This window comes from Brassica napus, chromosome C4 (assembly GCF_020379485.1).
Source record: "Brassica napus cultivar Da-Ae chromosome C4, Da-Ae, whole genome shotgun sequence".
NCBI lineage: Eukaryota > Viridiplantae > Streptophyta > Magnoliopsida > Brassicales > Brassicaceae > Brassica > Brassica napus.
The window spans coordinates 61607180-61632045 of record NC_063447.1 but is presented as its reverse complement, the minus strand read 5'-3'; the positions used below and the strand labels follow the sequence as shown (position 1 = coordinate 61632045).

Here is a 24866-nt window from a genome sequence, read left to right as displayed (position 1 = left end):
TTCGGTATATATTTAGATGCTAAAATTATATAAATCTGTTTACAAAAATATAGAATACATATAATTAAGATTAAGTAATTGAATATACCTTTCAAGTTAATGTATTTTCTGTTTAAATGTAAAGTACATCTCCAAATATTGTTATAAAATCTGGTACATTTAATATTTTTCCAAAAAATACAATTTTAATGATAAGATATTTTCTGATTTGTTTTCTCAAAATTAGGTGAGATTCTTTCTAAAATTATGAACATATCTAATAAATTGTTATCATAATTAATTTAATAACATAAATATTTATTAAGATTAGAAAATATAACATATCGAATAGGATGTCCAACTTAAATCCACCTAGAAAAATCATAACGTTTATGTTTTAACAAAAAAAGAGATGATCATCATTTATTCTTCTTTTTAACAGAAAACTTGTTCATCTCAACGCGCACAAAGGAATATGAGTCAACCAATCAAATAAAATTATTAGAATTTAAATTAATTTATTCTTTTTTTTGACAGAAAATTTGTTCTAATAAAAATTAAATTATTAGAATGATTCTATTTTTACATATGACATCGAATTAATAACTGTGTTAGAAGATATTTTGTTTCTAAATAAGCACAAAAGAGAGACCGGAAATGAAGTCAAACCTCGCCCGCATTACCACATACTAAATTCGCTCCAAAAGAAATTAAGCGATAGTGTCAGTCACAACTCACAAGACAAACGGCAACACATTAGTGACAACTACATTATGAACCAATATAGTTTTTGGATGAGTATTAGTGACAACTCAATTATGAAACAATACATTTATTTATTACACTACACTAATGAAGTTTGACCAATAATTATAATGGAAGATCCAAAAGTCCCATCTCTATGTTTTGTTATACATAGACAAAGCAATTATAACACAGGTCACCTGAAAACAAAGACGAGTAACTAATGTGATTATATATATATTCCAGTATACACATGGGACCATGTTCTTTAAAGACATTTTATATTCTCTTCACTCCATAGAAACAAAGACACACTCATTGCAAACTAAAACCAATATACTTAAGAATGCGTATATAATATATATGTTTTATACAATTGATGATTAAATCTGGACTGATCCTGCTATGCAAGTAAGTAGACAGATCTTTAAGGGCAATTAGAGTTTCTACCAGGACCACCATAGTAGAAGTGACTTCCCCAAGAACCTCCATCACCACTCTTCACATTGTAACAATTTTCTTGATCAGTAAAGACTTGAAGATTCTCAGGGTTCCTCAGTTCGTTCGACCCATCGACTACTTGAACGTTCTTGAAGTAACTAGCTTTGCCCCAACCTTCCTCTGCAAACCGACCACTTCCCATCTGAGTGGTGGTGTGTTTTCCTTCCTCAGACTGTGAGTTCACCACTTCACCTCCCCATTCGATCATCGATGCACTTTCTGATAAGTAAGAGAAGAGTGAAGCTGGCCAGTATCCTATTATGTACTTCTCTCCAAATTGTAGCCACCAATGTCCTTCTTTTGGATCCTGAGAAAAACCAAACCGAAGCTAAACCAAAACCGGTTGGTAGAAATAGTTTTATGCTAAACAAACCGACAACATCACTAAAACCATATTTTTCATTAGCCTACATATTTTTATTGACATCATTAGGCTACATATAGAAATAAATTTAGTTGTACAATGTATACTTTTATATTAGTTTTAACCAAGTTATTTTATTCTTGTTTGTAGGGAGCTAACTAAAAGCATCTAAGCTTTCAAAGATTTAAAGGTTGGAAACAAGTTTGGATTCTTGCTGTTGGTTTACCTTCCAGATAAGTATGGTAATGTCATACTGAGAGTTCCCATAGCCAGATAGAGGTGAGATTGAACCACCCATTGCAATCTCCCTGTTGATTTGAACAAACCCTGAGCACAGAAGGTTATAGCAGCCAGTGCCTTGGTATGCATCACTCTGTTTTTTTCACAAGAGAAACAAAAATAATGATACTTAGATAAACTAAAACACACACAAGAATATATATATAAAAAAAAAAACGAAATCTGTAGAAACTTACAGTCCAATAAGTGAAGAGCCTGGTGCGAGTATCACCATACAACTGTGGACTGACCTGAAAACACACACACACAATTCTCTGAGTTAGAAACAGTCTTTCTCTATTAACAAGAAGTCCTTTTCAAGAAGATAAGATTCACCTGCCAGCCAGCTTCAATACTATTAAGATCAGAGTTAAAGTTTCCACCCAAAACCCAAATCTGAGCCAAGCTAAACTCATTAGGCATCTCCACATCCGGATTCCATACATTAATCTTCGCTTTCGCCCCGTAGAAAACCCCATCTTCGACATACATTATCGCGTGCTACATCAAATCCAAAGAGATAAGAAACCTTGTTAATAAACACACAACAACAAAAACATGACAATGAAACATTATTACCTGATGACCATTTTGTGTGAGGACACTAGCTGGCTCATAAGATTTAGGCTTAGGAATACTCTTCTGGCTCTTCATACCGAACTTCTCGACGGAACTCGCTCGGTAAAGATCTTGCTTCCTCGTTCTTCTGATGGGAACTGTGTCCTCAGGGCATTTCCCATTCACATGCCATAGCTGAGTTATATCATTAGACTCGGACGAAACTTTACTCTCACTAAAGACACTCTCTGGGTTGAAACTTGGCCTCATCTACAAAACAAAGCCCATTAACAGTGTCAGAACAGAACAAAAACAGAGTCTGTTCGAACTGAAAGAAGAAGAACAGAACAGTTTCTAAACCTGGACAGTGTGGTTGATCAGCAGAGGATGGGCTAAAGCTGGTTGGTCGGTGATTGGGACACAGTCAATCACATCTCCATCTGGGCTCTGTTTGAAACCATAAATTAATGTGAAATTTATTGAAACTTTATCCAATAATCTCTGTGAATTTTCTTTTACCTTTATAGATTTGAGTGGTGGCTTGTTGAGTCGTTTCAAGTGTTTATGGATTTGAAGATCCGAGAACCCATTTTCGCCGGAGATGACTGAAGGAGTGAGGATAGCCGCCACCGTCATTACCAGAGCAAGCAAGAAGCTGACCCTTTTGAAATTAACGGCCATGGTTAAAGAAAGAAAGAAACACAGAAAGAGAAAGTGTTTTGGAGAAGAGAGAAGATGAGAGGTTCTTCTGGGAAGTTAATAACTCTTTTGGCTAAACCTTTCATTAAAGGACCGTACGTTTTTTTAAAAAAAAAACAGACACAAGTGAAAAAACTTGGATTCTTTTGCGTAAGATTGGTTACTGTCTTTTCATCTGTTTTAAATTTTTATTTTTTCTTGTCAGGATCTTTTTTTCTGGAATAATTCGAAGGTTTAGATTTTTATTTTATTTTCAAAAATATTATCTTGTTTTTTTTACTGTCAGCTTTCTAGAGGGCTGAATTGGAACATTCCCACTGTTCTGAAGCCTTAAGGTTTTATCGGGATTTTCAAATTTGATCTGGAGAGAAATGAGTATTAATCTCTTCTAGTTTAGACTCACTCATAGTAAATCAAACCTAAAATGACATACTATGTCAATCATGGAAGGATCAAATGCAAATGTTTACATCTTCCTTTTAGTTTTTCATTGCCTAATGATGCATATTAAGATTAACACAGATCAATTTCTTGTAATAGCATAATTATCAATTCTAAATTTCTTATAATTACAATTTTTATATAATTTCTCATTACATAAATATTTTGCATTATTTATGATAGAGCCAGTCCAATCGAGTGTTACATAAACAATCCGGTTATCATAAATGCACACTTTGCAGTACTGATTCAAACCTTAAACATACAGATACAGTATTGATAAAAAAAACATGTGTAGATAGTAATTTTTAAATTACTGAGTCAACTATTTGAGCATTGCTCCACTACCTTATCATCACTATTTAAAAAGTATTTATTTATGATTGGGTGGGAGTGAGAGCACCCACAATGTGAAAACAGTGTAAAATTCAAAAATAAAGCCATGAATTGTCGGTTAATATAATTAGAAGGTTTTGATCAACAAAATATAATTAGAAGGAAAAATGACAATACTTGGTCTCAAGTCTCAATCAACTCCACATCTTTCCTTTTCCATTCTGTTACATCTCCATTTTCCCATTTTGTATTTCTTTCTTTAAAGCCTACTCATGTCCTATGCCATTAATTTCTTATTGGCCAAATCTTCATAATTTTCTATTTCGATTCTGAATTCGTACAATTCTTCTTTTTATAAAAAAATCATCAAATTATTTTTTTCATTTTTCTTGAAATATGAAGATTTTATGTTCATTGCCACAATATATTTCTGAAAATTATGTGCAAATTGCATCTCTCTGCCGTATTAAAACCGTTTGTTATTATTAGCAAGAACCAATAAAAATTGAACCAATAAAAAATGTTAGTTGATGATGTTCAAGGATTTCCGTCTCCACTATAGAAAGGTATTTTCTCCATTTTCCAAATGAAATCCAGTTTCAATTTTCTATCATGGTATTGTAGGGGAAAATAGGTGGTAAATAGATGCTATATTTCATATTTTTATTTTTTTTTTGAAAAAAGGCTATATTTCCTATTTCATTAAATGATTTATTTATTTATGATTTTCCTTCGTCTTTAGTTCCCCGTTTATATTCAAACTTTCATCATTTAATATCAAGATATCCAGGAATGCTGACATCAGATACATTCTAGCTCGCATTCAAACAAAATTGTTACATACAAACACAAATTAAACATTTTTTTGTAACACAAATCAAACATTGTATGCTTGTAACAACATCTGCTTTATTTTATTTTTTGTACATAACACCTGCTAGCTTTATTGCTTACTATAGCTAGACATAACCATAAGATAAGTACAATGGGTCAATCATTTTTTTTGTTCAACTAAGGATTTCATTAAACTTAATAAAACGGCAGTTTAGCCCACTAGGAGGCCATTACAAACTAAAAGTAAAGATAAACGGAGAGTTCTTTTAGCTAACTCGTCGGCTTCCTGGTTCTGAGTTCGTGGCAGAAACGTGAAGGAGATTGAGTTAAACGCAGAGGAGAGTTGATGGATGTCGGTGATGATTCTACAATGGGTCAATCATAAAGTCTAACAACTGGGTCTATAATCATGTCTCTAAGTCATTTCCAAATTATAACATACCAACGACCTTAATTAAAACAGCTACAAACATAGGTCAAGTTCAGTTAGCTAGTTACATTAAATATAATATCTCGAGTAAAACCTTTTTCTTACTTGAAAGGATTGACAAAAAACAAAAAATTCAATATTCAAAACGACAAAAGAAAGAGTTGGCTTCATCTCGTGGTTTCTTTAAAAGTGCCAAAGTAGAATTTTGGAGTGTTATGCTCAACTACATGTCACGGGTATGGGATTGACTCAATATCACATTTCAACGCCCCACTAATTATTATTACACACCACCAGTCCACTGGAGTCACCACTTAAAATGGGCTACTTTATGGGCCTAAAGATTATCAGGCCTCAGATTTCCAAAGATCAAATAACTTTTCATGCTTATGAATCTGATGCTCTCAAACGTATCCTGGGATCAGAAACATGTAACAAATCTGTTTTCTTTGACATATAATTTTACATTTCATAATACAAAACATTGTTGTGTTGTAACAACATTTGCTATCATCAGCGGCGGAAAGCATTGCCTTTGTTCTTATTAGCTTCCACAGCGTCAGTTTCATCAGCTTCCTTCAATACAGTGACTTTACCAAAACCTTTTATTATACTCTTTTGTGTGATACATTTATTATGCAAGGGAGCTTCAAATTCATTTATTATACGCACTGCTTGTGGTGCTGCTGTATAAGCTGACTTCTAAGATAGCAATCTTCAACCTGCAGAAAAATTAAGACATTTTAGATTTCAACAACTGAAACGAAACAAATGATTATATCAAATTCTATGTTTAGAGGTTCGGTTCATACATGTGATGAATGTGTCTTAAGCAGTGCAACTCCACAGTCTTCTGCTGCTACTTTTTCTCTGCTGCTTACTCTCGCTAGTTCCGACAACAAACTCTCAATCTCTTGTGTCTGCAAAATGCATCAAAGAAGTTGTTTCAGTTTCAACATGTGTTTATTTAAGTACATGCTTATCCATGTTCTTTGTGAAGCCAACACTTATAGCATACCTTAGGCAAAAACTGTCCAATGTTTTGCACAATGCCTTCCATGGACTTTGAAGCAACCGCAAGTACTTCTTCTAACTCTTTCGTCTCAACCTGATATTGAGAATCGAAAGTGATTAATGCAAAAGATACACAAAAGGGAACAATGTTAATCCGAACAATATAAACCTTGATATCAGCATCTAGAGGGAGCCGCAATGAAGCATTCAATAAAGCTCCAGATGTTTCCGATAGTGAAGTTGAGTATTCTTCTTCAAGAGTTGTCCATTGCTCCAATAAAGGCATCTGCATTAGAGTTATAAAGAGGTTAGTCCACCAACTGCTACTACTAATTACATGTTTTTCAAATCTGACTTACTTGAGGCTCCACAATCTCCTTAATAGCTTTTACTCTCATTAGTCCTTGTAGCTCTATGCGTTTCTTACGTACACAATGAGAGAGCTCTGACATTTTCAAACCAAGTGAATAAAACATTCTCTGCAAAAAAAAAAAAAAAAAGTTAGTTCACCATTGAAGTTAGAGACTATTGCTAGTTCGTTCAGAATGTTAATGTTAAGAGTCATACATACATACCTCGGCTTCTGCTTTATGAGCTTGTTTTCTGACGTCAGCATTTGCGTTTGCGAATCTCCATTGCAAGTAGTGGTTACGAAGCAGTTTCAAAGAATGTGCGTCCGCTTGTTGTCCTAAAACTCTCTTCCGTCTCTTTGTATCTCCTTGAGACTTCTGAGTTGAAATGGATCGTTGATTATGTCTGGGAGAGTTTGAAGTCGGTAGATGGAGATCTCCGGAGGAAGATGAAGAAGCAACGGGAGACATGAATCTGGAGCTCACTTCTCTCACCCTAGGACGCCGTGTAGAAGGCGGAGGAACCGGAGCCGGGACCGGCGCAGTTATCGCCGGTGTTGATTGGCCGGTTCTCCCCTCCATTGCAATCGAATTGATGAGAAAGAGGAAGAAGGAGAAAGGTGGGAGAAGAGATGATTAGAGGAGGGAATAGCCGTTGAGTAATGCTTGCAAAAGTACAACGGTTCTTCTCTTCTTGTCCGAAGGATAGAGGTTTTAATTAGTTAACTAATTAACGGGAATTTAAAATTAATTCGATGACTCCTGATTAATTTCTGCGGGCCTTGGGCCCAATTAGGAGCGTCGAGTTAAATTATATGTGTTTCTTATAATGGCGAATCTCCAAAATAGCAGTTTATATCACAAAAATAACACTCAAAAACTAAAATGACCAAAATAGCACATTTCTAAGTTTATCCCTTGAAAATTTTAATTTTTTTATTTTTCAAAATTTGAAATTTTATCCCCAAAACCTCATTTCTCAACTCTAAACCCTAAATTCTAAACCCTAAACCCTAAACCCTAAAATCTAAACCCTAAACCCTAAACTCTAAACCCTAAACCCTAAACCCTAAATCTTAAACCCCACTCTTTAACTCTAAACCCTAAGTTTGTGACTTTTGATAAAACATTAAGTGCTATTTTTGTGACTTTTGACCTTGAGTGCTAGTTTGGGAACATAAACTTGATTTAGTGCTATTTTTGTTTTTTTCTCTTTTTATAACGTGAGAGGTTAATTAATTTGTAGTGGGGCCATCTCATTTTACACTTACCTTATTTAACTTGAGAGGTTTTGTTTTCGTTTGTCTATTATCCTTCTGTGTCTCTGCTTTGATGATCTTAAACTCCAAAAGCTGACTGTTAATAGGAAGAACGCTTTGATGAGTGAGTTCACATACCTTTGTTTTATGTACAAAAACCGCTATAAAGAGAAATCTGCAGTATCTTAAAATCGACGGTAAAAAAGTTTGTCTGAACTATAGATTCTATGCAGCTGAGTTGGTTTGGTAACGTGTAGCAATTTGTGTAGAAAAATATCTGAAGAGAAGAGAGGAATGTTTTTGCTGTTGTCCTTCTTATTTTCTTGTTCTCAAATACTCTATATTTTCTTTAAACATGATCCTAATCAATGTGGGTGTTGGTTGTAAAGGTTAGTAATGCAATGTGGTGGTCTCCTTATAATTATTGTAGGTAAGGTATTGAAATTAAATGAAATTAAATTTGTGAAACCAAAAGAAGAAACAATAGAGCCTTTCATCTTTTTGTAACAGAGCGAGACTCAGTTACTAAAATAAGCAAAAATGACTTTATCCTTTTGCGTGTATACAGAGTCTTAATAATTGTTTTCCACTTTCCTACAGAAAAAAATAAGAAAGGTCATTTAGGGCTCTCTTGAAGGTTTTCACCCCCATAGAAACAGAGCACTAGAGAGAGGTTGTGAGACTGAAACAGTCAGAGAAGAGAACTGTCTTCGTGAGATGGCTAGAAACATAGCATTTGGTAGGATTCAAGAAGACATGAACAAGACAAGCTTCTTCAAGATTCTTGCAGATGAAGATCTTTCCTCTGAATCCATGGTACTAATGTTCTTTAACCTTATCATCTCCTCCTAATAGTTTATTTTTTCCTGGTCTGAAATGTTGAAAGTTGGATCTTTGATCTTCCATGTTTGATGTGTCTAATTAAAACATATATTTTGTTACATAGCTTTAACTGCCATGTTTCTTTTTTTTTATATATATCTTCATTTTGTGTGTGTATGTGTGTTCCAAAGAGGTTGATTCCAAACGAGTTCTGGAGAAGAAGTGAATGCAAGAATCTCCCACCTAAGGTGACCTTGAAGGTGGCTTGGGGAAGTTCTTGGACAGTGAATCTCTCACCATTCATGGGATGTTACCTTATGGAGAGAAAGGGATGGGAGAAGTTTCTAAACGACAATCACTTGGGAGACAACGAGTTTCTCACCTTCACAAACGAAGGAAACAATTGCATAACCGTTGACATCTTCCAGAAGAATTGCATAGAGATCCTCAAGCCACTAAACACTTCTTCCTCCAGTAAGTTATTTAGTAGTTTTTTAATTTTGTGGATATTTGTTTTTTTTTTATTAATCCACTGTGATATTTTGATGGCTATGAAGTTGTTAAGAATGAAGAGATGAGCTGTGTTGATCCTGTAATAGCTGAATCCAAGAAGAAAGTGGATAGTAATGTCTATGGAGCTTCTTCTTCTTCTTCCTCTGCTGCAACATTCAGTCTCACCATCAAGAAATCACATCTCACAGTGTTGGTAAGATAAACCAATACACAAGTACCCATTTGTGGTTTTGTACTAATGATGTTATGGTACTTGGAATGGTTGTTTTTATTTTATTTGATCAGTCCATACCGGTAACTTTTGCAAAGGAGCACATGCCAAAGGTGAGGACTAAGTTTGTCATACATGATCCGAAGGGTAAGCCATGGGAGGTGGTCTACGTTCCCAGTAATGGATCAAAGTTGTTTTCCAGCGGATGGAGGTTTCTAACAAATGGCTACGGTTTAGCTGTTGGAGATTTGTGCACTTTCAGACTCGTTAGACCCAGAGAGATGGTTCTTGAAGTTTTACATGCCTCTTCATGAAGTAGTTAGAACAATGGAAGCTTTTATTTCATGCAAGTTAGTGTCACATAGGATGACTTCTGGATCTTTATGATTAAATGAAACTGATGCTTTTTTTTATCAATAACTTTATTAGCAAATCAATATGATAATGAAACCAAATATTGTAGAGAAATTACAAAGCAAAACTTGAAAGTAGTAAGAAACAGAATATGTTTCTCTACCAAAACTCAAAGATCAGAAAAGACTTTGAATATGTTACCATTGATGTAGTCATTCTCTACCAAACTTACCAAATAGTAGCTGTTCTTGACCTCCTCAAGCAAGTTTCTAGAAGGGTCAGCTGCTTCAGGGTACAAGTTAGCCCAGTTTCTTGACCAAGTCTCAAACGCTTCATCTTTCCAGACATTGAAGCTAGAAGGATCAACAATGGTTGGCTGAATGATCTCCTTAGCCGGGAAAACACCCCAAGTAACAGCATTCACATCAGACTGTGAAGTGTTTGACACCCAAGTTTCACCTTTGTTCATAGCTATGTAAGTTATGGATGGCAAAGCTTTGCATATCTCAACAAGTGCATCTAACTTGTCCTTTGAGCAAAAGAACTCTAGGTAAGCTTTTTGGTATACATATCCACCAGGACCACCCCATCCTGCAAATAAATGATTTTGATGAGAGGCTTTGAGTCAATATCACTAGTTGTTCTGATAGGAAACTTACCAACGGTTGAAGAATCAGATCTCTCAGCGTTGACTGATGGTTGGCTATTGATGGTCAAGAAGCCTTTGGAGTTTACTTTCACCAGCTGCTCGTTTATGATCTTTGTCTCTGGCTGGAGCCCGTCTAGTTCAGACCATGGACTGCTCTTTAAGTTTCCAAGACAGAGCTCCTTGAATTTCTGTTAACGTGTTTCACAAGATTATTGCAAGTGTCTGCGTTTCTTCAAGTGAAAGTCTAGATTATTACCTCATGAATATCTTCAACGCTTTTTAATGGGACAACCCATTCTTGTTGAAGCTTCTTGTCACGTGCTCGTGGACGTGAGAACTAACAACAAGAAAATCATTTAGCTCAGCAGAGAAGCATACAAGAACATGTGACATGTAACAATGTTAGTACCTGATGATCAGTGAGTGCACCATATGAGGCACTGCGTGAATCACCCCATCGACCTTGTGGGAAGTTTTCCCAGGCCTTGGTTCTTGAAATATAACTCTTTGGACGGTTTGCCCTTTCAAAAGATTAAGAATAAATATTCTGTGTAGAATAAAGTCTGTGGCTACTAGCTAGACATAATCAGAACAACACAAGAAACTAAGTGTGGTTTACCAGAAAATGGGACGCACATCTTCCTTAATACGGAAAACATTAGCAGGACGTCTCCATGGTAAAGAGCGAGAGATTTTGGACTCTTCAATCATACCAAGATTCTGCAACATCATCATAATGATGGTTAGGATACTTTTAACGTAAATTTCAGTAGTACACAATGAGGACCAACCATCAATATTGAAAGAGCTGATTTCTCCATGTTCAATGTGTAGAGATGAAGAGACTTAATCCCATGAGCCAAGATCTTTTTACACATCTCTGTTCCAAGGTGAATACCATAGGCTTTCACAGCTTCTTCATTATCCTGGATAGGCTCCAATGCAGCCATGACCTCAGCTGGTATCTACAATATTCATGAGCTTCAAAGTTAAGTCATTAATTTGCATGACTTGATGCTACACTAAGAACTGAAAACATATACCTTGGTCTTGCAAAAACCAATCATACGCAAAAACCCTTTGTAGTTATTAATGGGCATGATTCCAGGAACAATGGGGCAGTTGATACCAATTTGCCGACAGTCATTCACAAATTTGAGTAACATATCAGTGTCAAAGAAAAGCTGAGTAACGATTAGATCAGCTCCAGCATCAACCTGTTCCAAGAAAACGATCCATATTCAAATACACAATGCAAGAGCCTTTACAAAATAAATGATGAAACAAAACAAGACCTTCTTCTTAAGGTACTCAAGATCACTCTGGTAAGCTTCCTTTGAAGCTAGGCCATTTTCACCAATGACATCAGGATGAGCCTCTGTATATCAAAAGAGTTCACTGATCATTTAGAGATAAACAATTTTAAGGTTAATCTTAATAAGTAAAAAATACGGTAATTTGGATTCATGCAACTTATATATAATATTTATATAAAATAATGATAATTTCTAGTAGTTAATAATGATAATTTTTAAATTTCAAATAATTTTATAAAATAAAAATGTGTTTCAAAAATATATATGTTTACATTTTCTATGTAAATTCCAGTAGTTAATAATGATAAATTGTAAATTTCAAAAAAATAATTATACATTCAAATATTATTGGTTTAAACTTATGAAAAATAGCTAAATTATAATTAATTTATGATATGTTTTTTAATATTTGTGAAACACAAAAATATACATCATTTTGAAATAAAAATAATGGTTTTTTAAAAAATTTAGAGACTAAAACTAATGTTTCATCAGGTTGTGTCTAAAACAGATAGTGAACAAGAGAGAGAGTACCAGGGTAACCAGCAACGGCGACACCAAAGTAATCACCATACTTGCTCCTAATATGATTCACAAGATCCAAAGCGCAACCAAACCCTCCTTCAACCTGAACAAACTTGTTCTCACCATGAGGAGGATCACCTCTAAGCGCAAGAACGTTCTGAATCCCATTAGATCTTATCGTCTCAAGCGCATGATCGATCTTCTCCACCGGCATGTTTGTGCACGTGAGATGCATCATACTCTCGACGCAGACAACGTTCTGCATCCTCGAGACAATGTCGAGCGTGAGATCTGCCGTAGATCCACCAGCTCCCCACGTGATGTCGCAGAAGGCAGGACCGTAAGCGACGAGACGATCCATACGTTCGAAGAGATTGTCGACTCCATCCTCCGTCCTCGGTGGGAAGAACTCGAAGGAGAACGTTGTTTTACCTTCATCGGTCCATGACTTGATCTTATCGATCACCTTCATCTTCTCCGGTTACAAAGTGAAGTTGTTACGGGTTATTATAATAACTGCTTTATAGTAACAGAGATCCCATGATGTTCGGTGATTACAATGACTACGTCCACTTCCATCAAAAACATTTTTCATTTTTATGATAATTATAATATTTAAATGGGAATATACATAAGTTTACTATTATTGAAAAGACGAAAAACTGCACCCTAACAACCAAATTTTCAAAGCTTTCTTGTTTACTACTGTTTCATATGTAATGAATCATTTCATACTCATGCAAATTTCGCCTGAGATTATAAAAAATACAATGTTTTCCCTTTCATTTATAGAGTTATATCACAAAACATTAAATTATTTTATACAAACTAGAAATATAATATAAAAACGTAGATTTATATCAGAATTCAGAAAACACACACATATATATATAAATGACAGATGTTAGATCATTCATCTAGGGTATCACAAATGTTATTTTGTATAAGGTTCTTTTCGAACCATAGTTGCATTTGATCGTAAAAAGGGTTTTTGAAAAATTTAACATTCTTTAAAAGAAAAAGAAGAGAATTAACAAAGTCATTATACAATAGTTGTGTGAACTATGTTGGTAGACAGATACGGGTAGATAGATACGACTAGAATATCAGAAAATGTTAAAGAGGTCCTAATTATATAAGTTTATCTACAAGCCAGAAAGTAACAATGGTACAAATGCTAAGTTATGTATTTTTACAAATGAAACGATACGAAGACACCACAACAATCACCAAAAAAAAAAAGTTAAACAAAATTGCTAGTTAATAAATCACCCAATTCTTACAATGTGTAAATCCTATTCAAACTTTTCAAATGCTGTCGATGATCACCCAGGCCGGCGTTTAATCCCACGAAGCCCAATAAAATAAGATAAACAGGCCTCCTGATAAATGGCCCATTAAAACAAGGTTACGAATTAAAAACCCTAAGCCCATTTTTCTTCTTCTTCTTCCTCTCTGCGCCGTGCCCCTCTCTCTCAGACAATACCTTCCTCTCAAAGTAAGCTTCTCCGATCTACCTCGTATACTTTTTGGTCCCGAAACATAAGTTGTCTTGTGTCCAGTGGTAGCCCCCTTTCCTAGGTTTGTATACATTTGAGATTGATAAGCCTCTATTGTAGAAACTTCACTTACTAGATTAGTGGATGGAATCTAAACGTAGTTACTGAACCAATGTGACGTAACGAAACCCTAGTTTGTGTCTGCTCATTGCATTGCTCTGTGTAGGAAGAAATGGCGGAATCTAAGGTGGTGGTTCCAGAGTCCGTCTTGAAAAAGATCAAGAGGGAAGAGGAGTGGGCATTGGCGAAGAAGCAAGAAGCCGAAGCTGCTAAGAAGAAGAGCGTTGAGACAAGGAAGCTTATCTTCAAGAGAGCTGAGCAATATGCCAAAGAATACGCTGAGAAGGTTTTAAAGAAACACACTTTGTGTTGTCTCATTTCACTAAGTAATTTGTGTTTTCTTGTCTTAATGATGTGTTTGGTTTGCTTAGGACAATGAGTTGATCAGGTTGAAGCGTGAGGCTAAGTTGAAAGGAGGGTTCTATGTTGACCCAGAGGCTAAACTGCTCTTTATCATTCGTATCCGTGGGTATGTTGCTGTTTTCTTACAGAAGTAGGTTCCAGTTTCCGACAGTTTATGTTGTGTCCTTACATTAATGTTTGTCTTTTTTAGAATCAACGCTATTGACCCGAAAACCAAGAAGATTCTACAGCTCCTGCGTTTGAGACAAGTAAGTCTTGAAGTCTCCTAAGCTCTGATCGTTTTAGTATTTTTTGGTTTTTAGATTTTTAGTTTTTTAGATTTTGATGTTTAGGTTTTTGTTTTTGATTTTTAGGTTTTTGATTTTTAGTTTTTAGATTTAGATTTTTGGTTTTACTATAATTTTTAGTTTTTTCAAAAAGTAACTAGTATATTTTACTTTGAAATAATACAACAAAAATATCAATAAGATATTTATAAGTTCTCATACATCATATTATAATCGCTAGATGTGTCTATAAACTTGTGTGTGTACACACACTTGTGCAGATATTCAATGGTGTGTTCCTAAAGGTGAACAAGGCAACAATCAACATGTTGCGTCGTGTTGAGCCTTACGTGACTTACGGGTACCCAAACTTGAAGACTGTTAAGGAACTGATATACAAGAGAGGTTTCGGAAAGCTGAACCATCAGAGGATAGCACTCACAGACAACTCGATAGTGAATCAAGGTCTAGGAAAGCACAACATCATCTGCGTGGAGGATCTGATCCATGAGATCATGACCGTTGGACCTCACTTCAAAGAAGCCAACAACTTCCTTTGGCCGTTTCAGCTGAAGGCGCCACTCGGTGGTCTGAAGAAGAAGAGGAACCACTACGTTGAAGGTGGTGATGCTGGAAACAGGGAGAACTTCATCAACGAGCTTGTGAGGAGAATGAACTGATGATCAAAGCTTCCTTCTTTGAACTTTGTTCTTCTATCAGAGACAGTGTTATGATTATGTTACTTCTTCTTCCCAACAAATTGTTTCTAAAAAAATCTTATTTCACTTTTGTTTATTTTCTCGCCAAAAAGCCTAAATATCAATATGAGAATCACCGGTCTGAACGGTTCTTTTATAATTTCAATCATACCTTTTATAAGGAAAACTATTATTTTATTTAAATTTCTGAAATTTGAATATCTAGATAATAAATTTGACGAATAAATATAAAATATAACAATTATATGATCTATTTATAATTCTTTAAAGGAAAAATTCATAAAATACTTCAACTAAAATTGATTAAGGTTTTTTAACACCCAAACTTTACTGCTACTCCGTTTAATACTCAAACTAATTAATTTATTCATTTTAATACACGTACTTTTAAAATTGTTTTCATTTTAATATTCACACTATGTTAATTTTAATCAAAAATAATAATAGGTTTCATGCAAAATTAAAAGAAATTTCAAACAATTTTTTTTAATAAAATTTTATTTTAAATTTTAAGAATAAAAGTAACTAATGTTGGATATATTTTAAAATTTTAGAAAAAAATAATTTTTTAAAAATAAATAAATTATTTTAAACTTCAGAAAATAAATTAAATTTGAAATTACTACACAAAATAATTTTATAAAAATTAAGATTATCCAAATTTAGTTACTTTTATTCTTAACCGTTAAAATAAAATTTATATTTTTTTAGTCTAAGTTTTGTTTGAAACTTATTATTAAAATGAACATACTTAGATATTAGAATGAGCACAATTTTAAAAGTAAATGTATTAACATTAGCATATATTAATTTGTTTGGGTATTAACCCAAATAGCAAAAAAAGTTTTAGTGTTAAAAAGCTTAACGAAAAATAGTTGAAATATTTTAATGGAATTTCTTCTTCTTTACATACATTAATATATTGCATATATAATAGATCAAAACTGATATTTAATTTTTTTTAATGAATATTATATAATAATATTTGATTTGTTTCGTAGAATTATGATATTTTTATTTTGGACCGAAATCTTCGGTTTGAACAGTTTTTTTATAGTTCTAAATTCTAGATATACCAGAATGTGATTGATTGTAACCGATATCGGTTCAATAAATGGAATAAAATGCATGTAAAAGACGAACTTAACTCCATTATTTCAGCTTCACTGTAGTGTAATAATCTTCATGGTTAAACTATGCTTCATGTGAAATGAGTCAATCCCAATTTCGTAATTTCATTAAAATTCTGACAAGGATATCGTTGACTTCATAAGTTTTAATCTGTATTTGCAAAGTTGGTTGGTCACTTGATTGATTTATTAAACTTGTTAACCGGTTAAGTGATATGATTGTTTAATCAACGGGACGTCTAACTAATCGATTTGACGTATGGTTTTATATCAATAAGTGGACTTGGCTAGTGTCTACCGAACAACATGGAGTAATTTTATGTTTGGTTTAAGAGAATGTCGAACCTTGTTAGCACTTCAACCCATTGTTAGGGAACATAACATTCTTTTGTTTGACCCGAGATGGATTGTACAAATTGGGCGATTTGTTCAAGATAATTGGTGTGCTCTGATGATTGCCCTATTTTAAACTGCGACCAAGACCATTTCAACAAACTAGACCATTTCAACAAGTTTAGAAAGTGATTTGTAATGTTTAGTATTTGATAACTTAATAAGAGTAAAAAACATTAAAACATTTGTGGAAGAATTACATCAAACCCTCGTGAAAGTTAAATTATAATGTGCATTAGTTTATATAGTGAATGATCTAACTTAATTTTTAACTAATAGTTAAATTGTATATTAAAGACATATATTAATTTCTTATTTTTCTCTATTTTCCAATCTCTTAAAATTAATTTAGATTTTTTAAATTTTTTTTTTTTGGTATTTTTCATAAATTTGATATAGTAGATCTTATCGACTTTCTAAATAATATTTTTCTTATTCTATGTAGTCTAGATGTATGTATAAATTCTTTTATTAGAAGGACATGAATATAAAGTTACATTTTATTCCATATAAGTCAGAACTATTTATCATATTTGTATGTAAGAAATATTTGTCTGTGTCATATGAACTGTCAAAATTGGAAAAAAATCAAACATACAGAACACACATACACACTGACACCACATACATTCACATTATATCCAATATGTATTACCAAGTGTATGAATACAACCTGTACAGAATGTGAATTCCCTTTTTATTATAAAAGACACGTTCCAATGGAATAAGATCGTCGATTTGAAAACCGTAATTTAATAAAAACAAATAGTTGGTCAACACACTACAAAATATATAAACCACAAAACAATGAGATCAAGAATGAATATCAAGAATCACCGGAACAAAAATGGCAGGAGAAGGAACGACCTTGGAGTACACACCAACATGGGTGGTGGCTCTCGTCTGCTCCGTCATCGTCTCCATCTCTTTCGCCGTCGAGCGTGGCCTCCACCGTGCCGGAAAGGTTAAATATTTATACATATACTACATACAATTTTTATAGGTAGTTTTATACGTTGCTGACTATATACATTTGGAATACAGCACTTTGATAAGAACGATCAGAAGCAGCTTTTCGGGGCATTACAGAAAGTCAAAGAAGGTTATCTCATGTGTTTTAGCCGAGTTGTTAAATAATTTCACATATTAATCCCTTTATTTTGAAAATTTGCGAATGATTGTTACATCATTTGATCATTGTTTTCTAACATGATTCTTGGAATATAAACATTGCGATCGTTTGGGTGGAAACAGAACTTATGCTGCTAGGGTTCATATCGTTACTGCTGTCAGTAAGCCAGTCTAGAATAGCAAAGATTTGCATATCAAAGGAGTTGAGCGAGAAGCTTCTCCCTTGTAAGAAACCAAAAGAAGACAAGTCCCTCAATGACAACTCTCATTTCCAGCTCAGCTTCACCGGCCGTCATCTCCTTGCCGGAGACTCCGCAGCCGGCGACTACTGCTCCCAGAAGGTATATAACCTTTTGATTTTATTTTATTTTCAGGTCAACCCCAACCATATTCTCTTATTGTCTTGCACGTTTTAAGACGTGTATACAATTAAGTAAATTAACATGTATTGTAAACTAGTGACATAGTCATTTTTAAAAAATTAACTTTGGTGATAATGTTTCAAATTCAGGGAAAGGCTCCATTAATGTCAATATCAGCTCTGCATGAGCTTCATATATTCATCTTCGTGTTAGCTATTGCTCACATTATTTTCTGCCTCTTGACCATTCTTTTTGGTACCATGAAGGTATTAACTTAATCATTCTTAAACCCTAAAGCCATATAAATTATATGAAGGGGTAACAAGTTTCTTATTATACATTTCAAATGATCATAACATGACATTAATGCATAGATAATGCAATGGCGAAAATGGGAGGATAAAGTTTTAGAAAAAGACTACAACGCAGACGAAGGTACAGTAATATGCTAAGTAATACTTAGTAGAAGCATTCTCATTTGTGAATCATGGTAATATCGATGAATAATGAAAGTCTTATATCAGTAGTTGGAAAAATAATTAACTAATATAAAAAGGTATATATATATAGGGTCAATCTCTAACCTGTAATCTCTTAACGTTACGACATTAACCCCATGCATCTATATACACAGTGATCCAGAAGAAATATACAGCGGTCCGAGAACATGACTTCATCAGGGGACGGTTTCTTGGAGTTGGAAAAGCTGATGCTTGCTTTGGATGGGTGGTGAGTGTTTTTTCTTTTGGCCTTCTAATAAAGTTATCTTGACTCGCAAGACATGTTTGTATGTACTACATGCAAGTTAATTGAGTCTTTGAGTGTGTTTTTGTAGCATTCGTTTATGAAGCAGTTTCTTGCATCAGTCAATGAATCGGATTACATCACAATGAGGCTAGGATTCGTCACGGTAGATATCTCGAGTTTTCTTTATTCTACAAATTTGAGTTTCACTCTACTAGAATCTCTAGTCACAACTTTATATTCTTCTTGGTTTATATATAGACTCATTGCAAGACCAATCCAAAGTTTAATTTCCACAAGTATCTCATACGTGCCTTAAATTCAGATTTCAAAAAAGTTGTTGGTATCAGGTAATCTAAAAACCAAAAGTATTCATATCGTGTTACTCATTCTATGCTAATTAATGTATATATCAAATTGCAGTTGGTACCTTTGGGTGTTTGTGGTTCTCTTCTTGCTTCTAAACATTGCTGGTAAGCTGCTAATATCTTTTAACTTGCGATCCAAGTCACTTTCCTACACTCTTTTCTCCCCTTGGTTAATGATCATAAATATCTTTCTTGTAGCATGGCATGTTTACTTCTGGCTAGCTTTTCTTCCTTTGATTGTAAGTCCCTAAACCCCTCCATGTATATCATCATTCAAATCCATCTTGAGATTGGTCGGTTTAGGCTAATTTTTTTTTTGTCTCCTCAGCTTTTGCTTGCTGTGGGGATGAAGCTGGAGCATATCATCACAGATTTAGCTCATGAAGTTGCAGAGAAACACATTGCTGTAGAGGGAGATTTGGTAGTACGACCATCAGATGATCTGTTCTGGTTCAAAAGTCCCCGGCTAGTTCTCTTCTTGATCCACTTCATTCTTTTCCAAAACTCATTTGAGTTAGCATTCATCTTCTTTATCTTTGTAAGTGCTCTTACCATAATGAAACTAAACCAAAACAATGAAAACACATGCCTCTCACAAAGATTGCTTCACACATAACAAAACAACAGGCCCAATATGGTTTTGATTCTTGCATCATGGGGCAAGTCAAGTTCATAATTCCAAGACTTGTCATTGGGTAATATAGCCAAAGCTTCTTACATCTCCTTTGAAAGTTTCTTAATCATGTTTTGACTGTGTTTTCTCTGCTTAGGGTATTGGTTCAGCTTCTCTGTAGTTACAGTACCTTACCACTATACGCCCTCGTTGCTCAGGTACATATTCTTGTGTTCTGATACAAACTGGATAGAGACATAAACTCAAAACCATCACACAATTCTTATTCTTGTCTGGTCTTTTTTTGGTGATAAGATGGGGAGTTCGTTCAAAGGCGCAATATTCACTGATCAGGCGCAGAAACAGATTGCTGGATGGGCAAAGTCAGCAAAGATGACTAAAAAGAAAGGCTCGACTCACGCAGGTTCCAGTCATGGTGGCATTCCAAATCCTATAGCCGCTCCTTCACCGAAGTCTATCCAGTTGCAGTCGCTTCTAGTAAAAGGCTCCTCTCAACAAAGTCACCTCTCTGAGAAGAAACCTGAGATTGTTGAGGAAAAATAACTCTTTACACAGTTATACATCCTAAACAAAAGCTTTTCCATTAGATTATGTTTTCAGACAAAAAAAAAAACACTTCATTGGCTTTGTGTAATATACAAAACTGATTTTAACGGTGTTGTAATTAAGAATATTGCTTTTAAGTCTTTGCCTGTTTGATTGAATACAAGATTTTCTTTTTTCAAGAAGATCAAACTCTTCTTTCCACAAATGTAGGTTGGAAAGAAGAGTGTGATTAATAAAAAAAAAAAAACAGATACATTTGTGAATCTGAAACATTACTTTTCCAGTAATCAATTTATACAAGTTCAACACATCAACAACAACAGTTGTATCAAAGTGTGTTGTAGCATCATAACTCTGTTTAGGACAGGAATAAAAGATTATTAGAAACCACCAACAAATTTAAGATGCTCACATATAAAAGGTTCAAGTAAAACTAACTGTCAACCAGGTACTTAGAAAATGTTGGTTCTAATATTTAGTTAAAATACCAGTAAGGTATATTTCGGGTTCACGTATTCGGGACCCGAAATGGATCCGAAAAATTACCTGAGAATCCGAAAAATATTCAAATACCCAAAAATACAGAAAACTTTACCGAAAATCCAGAAAATACCCAAACCCGAACCCAAAACTAAAAAAATCTGTAATACTAAAAATATACGGAAACACTCAAATATACATAATATATACTAAAAGTTTCGAGTATTTCGGGTACCTGATCGGGTCTCGCGTAGGACCCGGACCCGGACCCAATCATGTATTGTTTGGTCGTTCCGGTTCAGATTTCCGGGTCCATCTTCTTAGATCTTAGAGTTGCTCCATCTTGGTTGTATCCACGTTGCGCGAGCGTCTCCAAGAGTGTGACGGTGATAAAGTCTTAAAAGCAGAAGCAGGTGACAAAGTTCGAAAGTTTACTGAATGGGCCTTCAAGTGCATTGGTTTCCACTCTGATAGCGCTAGAGATAAAGCTAACCAAGACTCAGCTGCTGCTGCTGAGATCCAACTCCAGCTCTCTGCTTTCAAGACGTTCTTGGATCTTGCAGGAAACAATCTATCAGGAAAAGACTTCACAGAAGCCTTTGACGCAGCTTGCTTCCCTCTCACACTCTTCTCCACCTCGTTTAGCCCCGGATGGGCTTCTGGAATCTCAGCTAGTGTGGTACATGGATTGCTCGGTATGCTGGTGGAAGGAGGCGCGGATAACGTGAACCAATGCTTTCTTGAAGCTTCTCGTTTTGGAAGCACGGAGCTTGTGAGAATCTTGCTGCAGGTAAACCCTATTCTTTTATGTGGTTGCTTGCAGTGCACTCTTTAACTTTGTGTTTTTTCTCTTGGTGTTAGATTGCTCAGAGGAATAGCTTAGACGTGGATGTAGACTTAGCACTAGGTTTCGCCTCTCATTACAGTAAAATCGAAACGATGGACTGCCTTGTGGAAGAAGGCAACGCCGTTGCTTTCTTGAGTCCTTTGATGAGAGCAGCGGAGAGAGGCTGTGTGCAAGTTGTGGAATGGTTTGTGAAAAGAGGCTGCCGGGAAATGGAGCTTTGCTTGGCTCTCACGGCAGCAACTTCGAGCAGCCGGGTGGAGATCGCTGCTTATCTCCTCCCTCATGTGCCGAGAGCCGTCCTCGCTGCTCTCAGCGTAGAGATCCTCAAAGCAGCTGGAGAAAGAAGTGGTGGTTCGTTTAAAGGAGTTGAGTTTCTCCTCAAATCAGATTTCCTTGAAGATCCAGTGGCAACTTATTCAGCTGCAGACACCATTGCAAACTCAGAAGACGAGTCTGTTCCTTTAGAATTGAGATCGTTTCTCCAAGAGCATTGGTCAGAGGCTGCATTCAAGCAAGGAGTGAAGGAAAGCAGAGATAACTTCTTGAACTTCATGAGGGTTTTGAAGATTGGGGAGTCTGCTATATGTTTAAAGGATCTCCCAGCTCCTTTGAGGGTTGCTATTGCTTACATGCCGCTGTACAGAGGGTGTGTGAAGGCAGGTGGGAGGTTGCTTTCGCAGAAGCTGAGAGGACAGCTCGTGGAAGCAGTGAAGCAGCTTCAAGGCTTTGATGTGGACACAGAAGAAGTGTACAAAGGCCATCATCAGGTCATGGCAGTGTTGGAGCATCACCTTCCTATTTTTTTGGTCAAAGGTTCTTCACACTGAGCAACAATGGGATCCAGCATCCTAGTTATTGGGGTTAAATTTAACCTTAGGATAGTTGAAAAAAGAATAAGATCTGATCACTACAATTTTGGATCCGGATTCAGGTCTATGAGAATGTCTCTTTCTCAATCTCCTAAGTCCTAACCCATGGGAGATGATAACTTTATATTAAAATTTCAACTACAAGATATAGTCTTACTTCTGTCTCTGACTTTAGTTGCACATTTATCTAGAACCCAATAGCCAAACCAAAATTGTTGAAACAGAGTCAAATTTCAAAAATAACAGACATAGATCCTTTATGCGTGGAATCTAAGTGAAAACCGAATGGATATCCAAAAGTGTAAAAATACAAATTATATATCAGTTTCTAAATATACTAAACATAGTATTTATAAACCGAAATATCCAAAAATCCGAATAATTTTTTACCTAAAATATTTAAAATTATCCGAAGAATTAACCGGAAAATAAGATTCGGAAAGATTGGTTTTAAATATTAGACGGTTCCCAACTTTACTACGTAAAACGAACCGAAATTTGTAAATTAGTTACCAAAAAAACAAAAACCAAAATGCCCGAACCGAAAGCCATGTAAATAGAATGAAATCTGAAACTCTTTTCCCTTGGATTTTCAAATGCTCCAATCCCATATTGAGACCATTGTAGATAAAGTCATGAAAGTTTATAGTAAGTTTTACAAATGAAATAGTTATACAAAATCTCTTACCCTGAAACCTTATGTAATAACAAATTAACAATAGATAAAACAAAAACTCATTCTCCTTGTATTACATATAAGTTCTTGTTACATGTTTGGCATTAGAAGAAGAAGAAGAAGAGGAAGAAGAAGGCATTAAAGCAAGAACCATAAGCAGAACCATTATCCCAATAGGAATGAGAAGCAGCATGAACGGAGGAGGAGGCAACGGTGGAAGAATCAAGGGAAGGATCAAGAGCGATGCTGTGAGACCAACAAGAACAACCATTGACTCCAAACTGAAGTAACTCGCTGAGATTAGCCTCCTCGGACTGTTCTGAGACGACAATGTCCGAAAATATTCTTGCTTACTCATCATAGGAGCTTGAGCTGGTCGGCGAATATCTCTTCTCATGTCCATGATCTTGTTGTTGCTGCTTGAAGAGCGTTCTTGAATGTTTACGATGTCGTTTTGTAGACCGGAGATTTCACGAATCATCTGAAAAAGGTGTAGTTCTTTTCTTGAGGGTTGATCTGTGCATAAACTACTTCAAAGAGAAGAAGATACAACGTTAGAAACTACTTTTCTTTCTTTGTAAGGAGAATACAGAGGAAGAAAGAAAGTGGGTGTGGTTTTGGTATAAAAAGGTAGGAGATGGAGAAGACAAGTAGCAAATAAATAAATAATCTTTTTTTTTGGGATTGGACTGTGGAATCAGGAGAGAGAGGAAGGTTCATTGAATTTACAGATCTTTATTTTCAAAAACAGAGCAATAATGTTTTTAAAAAGGATTTAATTTTTGACTTTTTTTTTTTTGTCTATTGGGTGTAACAAGTTGCTGGTTCTGGAAGGCCTGCCTGCAAATTTAGAATACTTTTGCTTATCTCTCTCTCTCTTCACAATCACAGTTGGTTCTTCTCCCCTAGACACTTTATCTCTCTTCCTTAGAGTTGAAGCTGACGTAGACTGCAATATTTGGGGTAAGTCTCTCTTTCGAGTGGAGGTTTTTCAGTTTCTTTTGAGAATATTCAATGGTGTTTTTATGTAGTCATGTTGTTTTTGTTTATTCAAAAAAAAAAAAAACAGTCGTGTTTTTTTCCTTTATGAGTTGTTGGCTTTATTAGTCTCCTATTATTTAAAATAAATCAATTTATCGTTGGTGATATGAAAACAAATAAAAATATTAAAATTTAACTACTAGATGTTTTTTTTCTTTTAAAAATAAGCTAGTTCCTTCTTTTGTTGCAGAAATTTTGGAATGTGATTGCGTTATGGCCTGATTATTGACAATTTGACAACAAAATTAGCCACTAAAAAGGCTAGAAACAAATAATTAAAGAATGATATAACTCTTATTTCTTCTAAAACTAATCACTTAATCTGTGTTCTATATATTATGCTTGTTTTCCATTGTTTATCACAATGATATCATTATTATTCAGGGTTGTCATCTATTGAAACTATGTATGGCACTAGGGATGAATTCAAGAGATCATAACAATAATGATTACAAGATTGAAAATAGTAAAATTGTCAAGTTATTTTCCACAAATACATT

General features: G+C 34.9%; 8 protein-coding genes across 10 annotated transcripts; 4 read left to right on the top strand and 4 right to left on the bottom strand.

The window, feature by feature from the left end:
* Positions 1–940: 940 nt before the first annotated feature.
* Positions 941–3243, bottom strand: LOC111215191. The gene is made up of 7 exons (XM_022718546.2): positions 2945–3243; positions 2786–2872; positions 2447–2695; positions 2204–2368; positions 2065–2118; positions 1815–1961; positions 941–1531 (listed from the first exon to the last, which is right to left on the bottom strand). Exons 1-7 carry the CDS (start codon positions 3104–3106, stop codon positions 1151–1153), a joined length of 1245 nt encoding a protein of 414 aa, XP_022574267.1. The 5' UTR covers positions 3107–3243; the 3' UTR covers positions 941–1150.
* Positions 3244–5552: 2309 nt separating this feature from the next.
* On the bottom strand, positions 5553–7478 carry LOC111215421 (protein ENDOSPERM DEFECTIVE 1-like). Of its 2 annotated transcripts, XM_022718907.2 has the most exons (6): positions 6755–7473; positions 6539–6658; positions 6349–6465; positions 6184–6273; positions 5978–6085; positions 5553–5887 (listed from the first exon to the last, which is right to left on the bottom strand). In XM_022718907.2, the coding sequence occupies exons 1-6, from the start codon at positions 7109–7111 to the stop codon at positions 5828–5830; spliced, it is 852 nt and encodes a 283-aa protein (XP_022574628.2). In that variant the 5' UTR covers positions 7112–7473; the 3' UTR covers positions 5553–5827. The 2 variants fall into 2 exon arrangements, with proteins under 2 accessions (XP_022574628.2, XP_048611229.1); XM_048755272.1 differs by having other exon boundaries at positions 6184–6465; positions 6755–7478.
* A 413-nt stretch (positions 7479–7891) lies between these two features.
* LOC111215189 (B3 domain-containing protein At5g18090-like) lies at positions 7892–9767 on the top strand. Its single transcript, XM_022718543.2, has 4 exons — positions 7892–8604; positions 8802–9084; positions 9168–9316; positions 9409–9767. The coding sequence occupies exons 1-4, from the start codon at positions 8506–8508 to the stop codon at positions 9646–9648; spliced, it is 771 nt and encodes a 256-aa protein (XP_022574264.1). The 5' UTR covers positions 7892–8505; the 3' UTR covers positions 9649–9767.
* Positions 9768–9856: 89 nt separating this feature from the next.
* On the bottom strand, positions 9857–12693 carry LOC111215188 (methylenetetrahydrofolate reductase 2-like). The gene is made up of 9 exons (XM_022718541.2): positions 12188–12693; positions 11633–11715; positions 11381–11554; positions 11129–11302; positions 10957–11057; positions 10747–10858; positions 10594–10674; positions 10348–10525; positions 9857–10279 (listed from the first exon to the last, which is right to left on the bottom strand). Exons 1-9 carry the CDS (start codon positions 12648–12650, stop codon positions 9858–9860), a joined length of 1788 nt encoding a protein of 595 aa, XP_022574262.2. The 5' UTR covers positions 12651–12693; the 3' UTR covers position 9857.
* An 879-nt stretch (positions 12694–13572) lies between these two features.
* Positions 13573–15290, top strand: LOC111215190 (60S ribosomal protein L7-3-like). Of its 2 annotated transcripts, none has more exons than XM_022718544.2 (5): positions 13573–13676; positions 13904–14083; positions 14169–14266; positions 14351–14408; positions 14708–15290. In XM_022718544.2, the coding sequence occupies exons 2-5, from the start codon at positions 13910–13912 to the stop codon at positions 15104–15106; spliced, it is 729 nt and encodes a 242-aa protein (XP_022574265.1). In that variant the 5' UTR covers positions 13573–13676; positions 13904–13909; the 3' UTR covers positions 15107–15290. The 2 variants fall into 2 exon arrangements, with proteins under 2 accessions (XP_022574265.1, XP_022574266.1); XM_022718545.2 differs by having other exon boundaries at positions 13631–13759.
* A 2108-nt stretch (positions 15291–17398) lies between these two features.
* On the top strand, positions 17399–20622 carry LOC111215420 (MLO-like protein 15). Its single transcript, XM_022718906.2, has 14 exons — positions 17399–17632; positions 17713–17770; positions 17923–18140; positions 18311–18427; positions 18536–18596; positions 18796–18890; positions 18997–19071; positions 19167–19255; positions 19329–19378; positions 19472–19512; positions 19602–19811; positions 19901–19968; positions 20044–20104; positions 20202–20622. Exons 1-14 carry the CDS (start codon positions 17516–17518, stop codon positions 20448–20450), a joined length of 1509 nt encoding a protein of 502 aa, XP_022574627.1. The 5' UTR covers positions 17399–17515; the 3' UTR covers positions 20451–20622.
* Positions 20623–20747: 125 nt separating this feature from the next.
* LOC111215303 (ankyrin repeat protein SKIP35-like) lies at positions 20748–22793 on the top strand. Its single transcript, XM_048755270.1, has 2 exons — positions 20748–21723; positions 21795–22793. Exons 1-2 carry the CDS (start codon positions 21631–21633, stop codon positions 22605–22607), a joined length of 906 nt encoding a protein of 301 aa, XP_048611227.1. The 5' UTR covers positions 20748–21630; the 3' UTR covers positions 22608–22793.
* Positions 22794–23273: 480 nt separating this feature from the next.
* Positions 23274–24049, bottom strand: LOC111215187 (ARGOS-like protein). Its single transcript, XM_022718540.2, has one exon. The coding sequence runs from the start codon at positions 23804–23806 to the stop codon at positions 23399–23401; it is 408 nt and encodes a 135-aa protein (XP_022574261.1). The 5' UTR covers positions 23807–24049; the 3' UTR covers positions 23274–23398.
* Between the last annotated feature and the right edge of the window lie 817 nt (positions 24050–24866).

What these genes read in the sequence shown, in the direction of transcription:
- LOC111215191 (XM_022718546.2), bottom strand. Translation starts at nt 3,106, where the DNA reads ATGGCCGTTAATTTCAAAAGGGTCAGCTTCTTGCTTGCTCTGGTAATG. An exon ending in TGATCAACCACACTGTCCAG is followed by an intron (nt 2,696 to 2,785) that starts GTTTAGAAACTG and finishes TTTGTTTTGTAG; the next exon opens with ATGAGGCCAAGTTTCAACCC. An exon ending in GGCTCTTCACTTATTGGACT is followed by an intron (nt 1,962 to 2,064) that starts GTAAGTTTCTAC and finishes TGAAAAAAACAG; the next exon opens with AGTGATGCATACCAAGGCAC.
- LOC111215421 (XM_048755272.1), bottom strand. Translation starts at nt 7,111, where the DNA reads ATGGAGGGGAGAACCGGCCAATCAACACCGGCGATAACTGCGCCGGTC. An exon ending in CTCATAAAGCAGAAGCCGAG is followed by an intron (nt 6,659 to 6,754) that starts GTATGTATGTAT and finishes TTTTTTTTGCAG; the next exon opens with AGAATGTTTTATTCACTTGG. An exon ending in TTAAGACACATTCATCACAT is followed by an intron (nt 5,888 to 5,977) that starts GTATGAACCGAA and finishes ATTTTTCTGCAG; the next exon opens with GTTGAAGATTGCTATCTTAG.
- LOC111215189 (XM_022718543.2), top strand. Translation starts at nt 8,506, where the DNA reads ATGGCTAGAAACATAGCATTTGGTAGGATTCAAGAAGACATGAACAAG. An exon ending in ATCTTTCCTCTGAATCCATG is followed by an intron (nt 8,605 to 8,801) that starts GTACTAATGTTC and finishes TGTGTTCCAAAG; the next exon opens with AGGTTGATTCCAAACGAGTT. An exon ending in AATCACATCTCACAGTGTTG is followed by an intron (nt 9,317 to 9,408) that starts GTAAGATAAACC and finishes TTATTTGATCAG; the next exon opens with TCCATACCGGTAACTTTTGC.
- LOC111215188 (XM_022718541.2), bottom strand. Translation starts at nt 12,650, where the DNA reads ATGAAGGTGATCGATAAGATCAAGTCATGGACCGATGAAGGTAAAACA. An exon ending in CAGCTCTTTCAATATTGATG is followed by an intron (nt 11,058 to 11,128) that starts GTTGGTCCTCAT and finishes ATGATGTTGCAG; the next exon opens with AATCTTGGTATGATTGAAGA. An exon ending in GCGTTGAAGATATTCATGAG is followed by an intron (nt 10,526 to 10,593) that starts GTAATAATCTAG and finishes ACACGTTAACAG; the next exon opens with AAATTCAAGGAGCTCTGTCT.
- LOC111215190 (XM_022718544.2), top strand. Translation starts at nt 13,910, where the DNA reads ATGGCGGAATCTAAGGTGGTGGTTCCAGAGTCCGTCTTGAAAAAGATC. An exon ending in TTTATCATTCGTATCCGTGG is followed by an intron (nt 14,267 to 14,350) that starts GTATGTTGCTGT and finishes TGTCTTTTTTAG; the next exon opens with AATCAACGCTATTGACCCGA. An exon ending in AGCTCCTGCGTTTGAGACAA is followed by an intron (nt 14,409 to 14,707) that starts GTAAGTCTTGAA and finishes ACACTTGTGCAG; the next exon opens with ATATTCAATGGTGTGTTCCT.
- LOC111215420 (XM_022718906.2), top strand. Translation starts at nt 17,516, where the DNA reads ATGGCAGGAGAAGGAACGACCTTGGAGTACACACCAACATGGGTGGTG. An exon ending in GCCTCCACCGTGCCGGAAAG is followed by an intron (nt 17,633 to 17,712) that starts GTTAAATATTTA and finishes TTTGGAATACAG; the next exon opens with CACTTTGATAAGAACGATCA. An exon ending in TTCTTTTTGGTACCATGAAG is followed by an intron (nt 18,428 to 18,535) that starts GTATTAACTTAA and finishes ATTAATGCATAG; the next exon opens with ATAATGCAATGGCGAAAATG.
- LOC111215303 (XM_048755270.1), top strand. Translation starts at nt 21,631, where the DNA reads ATGCTGGTGGAAGGAGGCGCGGATAACGTGAACCAATGCTTTCTTGAA. An exon ending in TTGTGAGAATCTTGCTGCAG is followed by an intron (nt 21,724 to 21,794) that starts GTAAACCCTATT and finishes TCTTGGTGTTAG; the next exon opens with ATTGCTCAGAGGAATAGCTT.
- LOC111215187 (XM_022718540.2), bottom strand. Translation starts at nt 23,806, where the DNA reads ATGATTCGTGAAATCTCCGGTCTACAAAACGACATCGTAAACATTCAA.